The sequence below is a fragment of the Pezoporus occidentalis genome, unplaced genomic scaffold (assembly GCF_034315485.1).
Source record: "Pezoporus occidentalis ecotype Australia unplaced genomic scaffold, CSIRO_AGI_Poc_V1 ctg31, whole genome shotgun sequence".
NCBI classification, from domain to species: Eukaryota; Metazoa; Chordata; class Aves; order Psittaciformes; family Psittacidae; genus Pezoporus; species Pezoporus occidentalis.
In genome coordinates, this window is record NW_026915052.1 from 2,240,641 (window position 1) to 2,248,606 (window position 7,966).

At 43.5% G+C, this 7,966-nt stretch overlaps 1 protein-coding gene across 2 annotated transcripts in view; it reads right to left on the reverse strand.

Moving 5' to 3' along the window:
* Positions 1-7,853, reverse strand: part of DEGS2 (delta 4-desaturase, sphingolipid 2) — a 29,133-nt gene extending 21,280 nt beyond the window's left edge. The window contains exons 1-2 of one of the 2 annotated variants that reach the window (XM_062627964.1): positions 7,237-7,853; positions 3,350-3,449 (exon numbers count right to left, since the gene is read on the reverse strand). Coding sequence is in view for 1 of the 2 variants with exons in the window: in XM_062627962.1 (XP_062483946.1) it covers positions 7-148 (142 nt within the window). In the remaining variant the exon portion in view is untranslated. Of the gene's footprint in view, positions 1-6; positions 871-3,349; positions 3,450-7,236 lie in introns of those variants that run through there. The other variant, XM_062627962.1, reaches the window with a different exon arrangement.
* Between the last annotated feature and the right edge of the window lie 113 nt (positions 7,854-7,966).

The following is a 7,966-nucleotide window of genomic DNA, read 5'->3' on the forward strand; positions in this document are numbered from 1 at the left end:
GCTCACCTTCAGCATCCCAGCTGGCAATTTCCATGGTAAAAAAAAAAAAAAGACAAAAATCCTTTGCTGCACTGAGGACATGACCTACAATCTGCAGCTCTGAAACAAGACTCCTGGTCCTCTCTTCCACATGGCCAGGCAAACTCATGTTTCCCCACCCAAAGGTGGCTTTCCACCAGCTGGCTTCCAGCAGGAATGTATTTCTGTACGCAACCCGGCAACTTCCTCCTTCCACTTACTAAAAGAACAGGTGACGCAGTAAATTCAGCAGGAACACCCGCACATTTCCCAGTGGCTACTGCCAGCCCAAAAAGCAGGCTTGGAGTTTGAGGCATCTTAATTCTGCCCTGGTGTGCAGGCCTTAACTCCTATTCTTCTGGTTGCCAGAGATTAAACTTTGTTAAAGTTAATGCTCTGGAAGTAAAACAAAGTTGTTTGGCAATTTTGTCTCCAAGTAAGTATTTCTCCCTCTAGAATAAAGAGCTCCATGTCTGATGACAAGCTTGTATTTTCAGTTCTTACATTACTTAGCTTCTTCTCTGCCTGTATAAATTGCACCTGCCTTCATAATTGATTATGTGAAGAAAACATAGCTGTATGTTCGCATGTTTAGAAAACATCCTGCAGTCATTTCAAATTGGTGTCATGCTCTGTGTTGATGTAACTAGCAACATTTACAGCGTGATGTACTCTACTGCACAAAGTCAATTTTTCATAGGCAGCGGAATTTGTCAGCGAGCCACGTCATCAACATACACTCCCACCAGAGTTCACTCAGGGGAAATAATTTGCCAACAAGTTGTATCTTCTGATGCCCCTCTTACCTGTGCTGGCCCTTCCCTGGCCAGTTCTGCCTTTCTCTTTCCACTGGGATAACGTGACGCCAGAACAAAGGTGTTACGGAATCTTAGGGGGAGGAAGATGTTTTCTGTTGCCAGTATAAGTTGTTAGATACGTTTAGTTCTGTTATATGTAACCCGCCCGGTAGCGACACGGACCTTTCATGCCGGTTCTCACTAAGCCACATTTGCCCCGCACTCAACGAATCCTGCAGGACGCAGGCTGGCGCACGGCGTCTCTGCCCGGGAGCTCCCAGAATGAGAGGCGAGGTTCCAAGGCAGAAACAGCTCCCTACGCCACCAGCTCACCCCTGCCGTCCCTTGCTGTCACCCAGCCCCGCACTGCGGCGCGCACAGCGGTCGCCCTCCGCCAGGCCCGAGCCCGGAGCGTGGCCACCGCCTTGTGCCGCGCCTAGAGACACCCTCCCGCGGCCGGGATCGCCGCTAACGCGGAGAGGCCAACGCCCCGCCCAACGGCGACAGCGAGCGCAGCCTGCCCCCTGCCGGCCCCCGCCGCCACTGCAGCGTCTCGTCGGGCCCGGGCGCGCCCAGCGGCGGCGGAGCCCCGCTCCGAAGGGGAGCGAGCAACTGGCAGGCAAGGTGCGGGCTGGGCTGGGCTGGGCTGGGCTGGGCTGGACTGCGCTGCCGTGCCCTGGCCTGCCGCGCCCTGCACTGCCCTCACCCCACGGTTCGCACAAGAGCATCTTTCCCGACCCGGGGGGACCACGCGGGGGTACTGCGTGTGCGGGATCCTGGAGGTGAATCCCCTAGGAACCACCTCCGGGCCATGAGTAGTAATGCTGTGCGTGCTTCGCCTGCTACAGCTGTGCGGTTTTTTTATTCCAGCAAGTCTCGTTGTCCTGTGGATGCAACGGAAGCTAGCAAAAGGGGAGACTACAGCTGATGAAGGGCTAATCTCACGGGAGCAATAGATGTGAGTTGGTTGCACTCAGGTGTTCTCATCTCCTTTAGAAATACGTGCTTAAGGAATTTTAAAATCATAGGATGATTCAGGTTGGAAGAGACCTTAAAAATCACCTAGTTCCAACTCCCTGCCAAAAAGAGAGACACCTACCACTAGGCCAGACTGATCAAAGCCCCATTCAACCAAAGTTTAGCAGATGTAGGCCTTCTGCAATTAATGACCAAATACCAAATGTGTTCAGGACCACTTCTGAAAATTCAAACGGAAACAATTTCCTTTTCTACAAAAATATTTTTTTCTGATGTTACATTTTACTCTTATGCTTCTTAGCTTTTTCAAAGAATCACAATCTTTCTGGAATGTAAATTATTCCACAGAGTGGTTTATATTGTTCAAAGTGTTTGCAATTGCTTTCTACCATGATACGTATTTGCTTTTACACACGAGAAGTACTTATCCCATGAGTAGCTTACCCTACACTCCCTGCAATCTTGGCATGTCAGGAACAGTTTTATGAGCATCCTAGTACAAATACCTGAACGGAGTGTATTAACTAGACTCCCACAGCAAAAAAGCTATATACAAAAAGTAGCAACACTTGTAATTGATTATCCAAACATGAGAACCTAAGGGCTTCCCTTTTGGTACAGAGTGTCAGGTTTATGAAAGGATGTCAGTCCTGTGAAGAAAGACATCAGATTAACACTGGGTTTCTCTCCTCCCCCTCTAAGCATTGATGAATCTCTCCTCTAGAACCCCATGCTGCCACACACCAAAGGTACAGCAGTTCTTTCTAGGAGACAGTTAACCAGAGCAGATCTCCTCTTTCAAACACCCTTCCTGACACTCAGGTTTCAACCCAATACACTTAAAACCTGATTCATTTCAGTGCTGCTGAGCTCACTCTGACAATAGGAGTGACACAGGGTTATGAGAGGGCCTTTGTTCAATCTCTTGAAGTCAGAGCTTAGAGGGAAAAAAAAGCCACTTGAAAATGGCTGGTTGTGCCTATGTGTATGCATGTGTGGATGGAAGTATGGGAGGAATTCCCGCTGCAGGGAACAGCTGGAGAACAACTTTGATAACAAACTGTGCTAAATGTATAGATTGTGTCATACAGTCTCTGTTTTTTGCTCAGGAGAAATATTTTTAGCCCTCATTTATATTGTAGTAACACATACAGTCCCTCCAGAATGGACTAGGATTTGACTATAAAACCATGAAGTAAAATTACAATATTTCCACCAATAAGTTTGGGTTATAAATCCTTCTATTATAAGCACTCTAGAAAAAAATATTGATCAGCTTTGCCTACACCTAAGGAGTATGAGTTTTTATACTCAGATTTTAACAAACTATCAGAGAAAACTGAGTCACAGTGTCTATTGCCGCTTAGAAAATCTAGATAAGTTAAGAAAAGCATACTTGCCCTTGGGCTTTCACTGAGACTGCAGCGATTTATAGATCTTATTTATTTCCAACTATTTACCCTTATTCATTTCAATCCAAGATTTATTTTTCTTTTAAAATGTAATATGAACTCTAGGGGTATTTCTTTCTTAGTGCTACTGGGATCTATCAATACCTGGTGACTTTAATGGAAGCTCAGAGCTCTGCACTTCCCAGCATCATGTCTGGCATCCATAACCCAAGCAAACACACATGCAGGAAGAGGGCTAGGAAGTCTGTAAGACAACATAAATTATACGGATGAGAGCTGTAGGTTTGCTCCCAGCATGCAGAATGAGCAGTTAGGATACAAATGCACACATATTGCCTATGCTGTCATGATTTCATGTATGATGATGTATTATTTCCCAGAAGCTTCTGCATCTTGTGTTGTCCATGATTTACAAGATACAACCTATTCAGATGACCACACACATCCTATGTTGATAAGTTTAAGAAGGCTGAGGATTTTTTGAAGAGTATTTTCATATCCTCAACCACCAAATCAGGAATGGAGGAGAAAACCTACATTTTTGATCATCAGCTTTACAACTCAATACTAATTATTTGTGTTTTCCACACACAATTAAAGGGTTAAATGTTTCTGGGGCAAGGATTAGGCCCACTGATTCATGTATTCTTTCATACAGTAAGAAAGACAAATTACATGATCTTGTCCTTACAACAAAACCTGTTCAATGAGACTGGGTTGACAAGTGACCATAACTTGGAAATTAGTTTGGAATGGTGGCAGTGCAAGCTCTATCTCCCTCCCTCTGCAAGATTACAGATGAGAGAACCCTTCCTTGCTGTGCTCAGTCTCAAAGATGCAAGCAGACGACAAACGCAATAAATCTCAGCAAATTGGTTGGTGTAGGTTTGTTAGCTTCTTCGTTTATTTTTAGGAGGGGAATCTGAAGTAGGATGTGGTACAGCAAAGAAAACAATATTAAAAGCACCAGGGAAAGAAAGAGAAAAAGAGGTGCACACAGAATTCATTGCTTGTTCCTAGGCATGTTCAGCAAGCAGGACCTTACGCTCATAATGAACCTTTAAATGTGTTCTGTAGGAGTCCATACATAAATTGGGATCAGGGATTTCCCTCATGTTTAACTAGCAGTCTGAGGAGAGAGGACAGGGACATCTGTGGTAGAAGCTAGTGGGCCATAAAGGCCAGGCATGGTGGTAGCTATATTAGATCAGCTGCAGATAAGGAGGCTAAATTATAGAGGACTACAAAGGTAAATTTAAAACTGCATTTCTTACAGAGCTGCAAAGAGCTAGGACAAGGACTCTGGGAAAGGGTGGCATAGCTAATTAGCATCTTTATTAGTGAATTGCCTTAATGGCACTGGAAATCCTCCTTTAGATTTTCTGAGATTTTTGTATTTTTTCTTCAAGATCTCTCCCATTTTAATTGATTAATAAGCCATTCTAGATGCAGAAGAAAAACCTAATGTCCTAAATTGGCAGAACTTCTTGATTTGTCTTACCTAGGTTTTTAACAGGTGTTAAGAAGAGAGCAACTTATTATAAACTACTGATTTTCTTTTCCTCCATTAAGTGACTCTATATATGGTCTTCTTTATGAAAGAGCAAAAGCACCTTTAAAGCTATTCATGACACATATTTAACTAGATAGGTAAGTATTATCAGTTTAGTTTATTGGTGTAGATTTACAATAGAAGGGCTAATCTTTCTGCTCAAACATCAGGCAAATTATGTGAGAATGAGAAGAAAAAAATGGGGCATCAGAAATTTCCAAATCAGTGGATTTGAATGGCTGAGTGAAACAAATTGGGAAAAGGGTATGTTGACCCCATTGGAGGCAAAAGAGGAGGCTGTAGATGATGACTGTGAAAAGGTCACTTGTTTCTCAAGTTTCACACTTCAAATTTCTTTTTCTTTCTCACTTCCATGTAAGCTGAAGGGGAAAGGAACAGGACTAAAACAAAACAAAACAAAAAATTAGAAAATAAGTGATTTTTGTGTTCATTCTTTCATAATTTGTGTAAGACTAACTTATTTTCTGCGAGCTTCCTTTTCTTAAAATACAACAGACTTATGTATATAAGAAGTAATTCTTATTTAAAAGAACAATTACCTAGTTTTGGCTTGATACAGGTGTAATAGGCTAGAACAATTAGTTCTGCAGTATGAAATGAGAATCATAGAACAGTTAGGGTTGGAAAGGACCTTAAGATCATCTAGTTCCAACCCCCCCTGCCATGGGCAGGGACACCTCACACTAAACCATGCCACCCAAGGCTCTGTCCAGCCTGGCCTTGAACACCACCAGGGATGAAACATTCACAACTTCCCTGTGCAACCCATTCCAGTGCCTCACCACCCTCACAGTAAAGAACTTCTTCCTTATATCCAATCTAAACTTCCCCTGTTTAAGTTTGAACCCATTGTCCCTTGTTCTGTCACTACAGTCCATAATGAAGAGTGCCTCCCCAGCATCCTTGTAAGCCCCTTCAGATACGTGAAGGCTGCTATGAGGTCTCCACGCAGCCTCCTCTTTTCCAGGCTGGTTTCTGCATACTGATGGGGATGACAATTTACTACAGCAACTGTAGTAGTCCTTACTTTTAAGGAAGGAACCAGGAAAAAAAAAACAAACAAACAGATAAATCTGAGGCATCTAGAGCTTGTAAAGAATATATATTCTTATAAACTTATTTGTTACGGAAGCTTAAAAATAACTTTTGTTTCTAATTGAAGGTTTTAATTTTTTTAAATAAAGTTCCCCTGCCTCCCCTCCAACTTTTTAAATATGGCTAAGAAACAACCTGGAGTTCTGAAGATGGGGAGGAAAATGAGGTATGGAAGGCAGGAAGATAAGGGGTTATCAAGGGAGTAAATGCTGCTATTTGGATAGAGGACAGCATTTTCTTTAAAACACTTTTTCATTGGACAGCTTGCACATCTTTAATTTTGCTTGTTGCTGTATTTGTTTTCTCACCAAGCATTTGGAAAAATTATGTCTAATTCTTGCAGCTAATGAAAAATAATCATATACAAGTTAAGCAGATTATCTTGCTCGGGATGAAGAGAACTGTATAATGGAAAAAACACAAGATCTGATGAAGAGTATTTGCCTCATGTAACGTTTCTCTGAAAAATAATGTAATGTGAATGCTGCAACAAAATATTAAAACACTGGGTTTAGGCCAAAGTATGGGGAAAGTAGAAAACACTAGCAACATTCGAAATAAGTTGGTTCTGATGCTTACAAACTTCAAAGTGCCTTTTTTTGTCCGAAGTTATACATTTGTTTGCAATAAAACCACAAAAATGAAATAGGATTGTATAAAATTGTTAAACTACTATCACTGACCCAGACAAAAAAAAATTATATTGATAAACAAGAGAGATTTGTGACTTTGTTCCTATATTTGAAAAAGCTCATTTACACTAACACCTTCACCCAAAATAATGGACCCAGGGCCTGATCTCACTTACTCTAGTAAATGACAGCTCTGGTGTGAATTCAAGAGCAGTACAGAGTGCACATTGAACATGTAAGTGAGACTACTATTTTGTCTAAACAAGCTTAGAATAAAAAGTATATGTGAGTTGTGCACTTTTCCTGTTAAAAATAAATAAAAATGAGCCCTGTAATGACTCACCATTTTTTATTATGTTTAACTTTTACTGTGGGACAACAGAGACTTCATCCTAATTTTCAAATAGTTTTTTAAAACTTACAAGCACTATTTTTCCCACACTCTTACATTTGCCCTTCCAAGTACAGAGAGAGAAGCAGAATCTATATGCAACAGTCTGGAAATCTCTTTACAGGATCTAAAAATAACCTTTCAGTTTATGGGAATTTTGCAATGATAAACCCCATGTTGCTGTTTGTTAAAATGGGAGCGCTGAGAACGATTGGAGGGAAGGAATTCCCAGATCTACACAAGTTAAGTAATTTTGTTGCTATTTTGAATACTTAATTTCCTAATCTCATCATTAGCCCAAGGCTCAGTACTGCTGTCTTGAGACTTGGACTAGACTAACCTTGAAAACACTTCATGCTGAGGTAGAAGAAAGTATTTCTTAGCAGGAATCTTTTATCGGTTTCTGTATCCTGGCAATTTGGGATATGAGCAAGCAAAGCAGTGATGTAGTGGGAAATAAAGATAAAAATTGAGTGTATTTTGCACTCATTTGGTAATTAGCCTTGTAAGGGGCCAGACCTCCCGGGTAACCGAGTACACGAACTTGGTTACTGATCTCCACGGGCTGTGATTTCAGACTGCGCTGCCGCTGCCGGCGAGTTGGAACCGAGACACGGCGCTCCGAAAGCGACCAACTCGCCGGGGGGCAAGTTCGAGTGGAATGAAGTCTGCAGGGAAGCGCTGCGCGGTCCCCAACGCTGCCCCCACACCACCACCAAGAGAAGAGAGAGAAACGCTGCCAATTGCCCGTAGCGGTTCAACCGCAGAATTCAAAGACGCCGATCCCGCCACCACCACCCCAAGGCTTCTCCGGCCACTGCGCATGCCGAGCCCAGCTCTCCGCCGGAGCCAGCGCCCGCCCGCCCAGCAGCGAGACCCCACCGGCAGCCGTCGGCCGCAGATCAGGCAAGGGCCGGGCCCCGGGCGGAGGGTTCAGCCTTCAGCCCGGCTGGGAAACGCTCGGGACGCGGCCGCTGCTCCCGGCCTGTGTTTTAAGCGCGGAGCCCCGGCCTCCGCATCAGGAGACAGCTCACGCGCCGCTCGGCCCCGATGGCGGGGCCGCGCCCCAT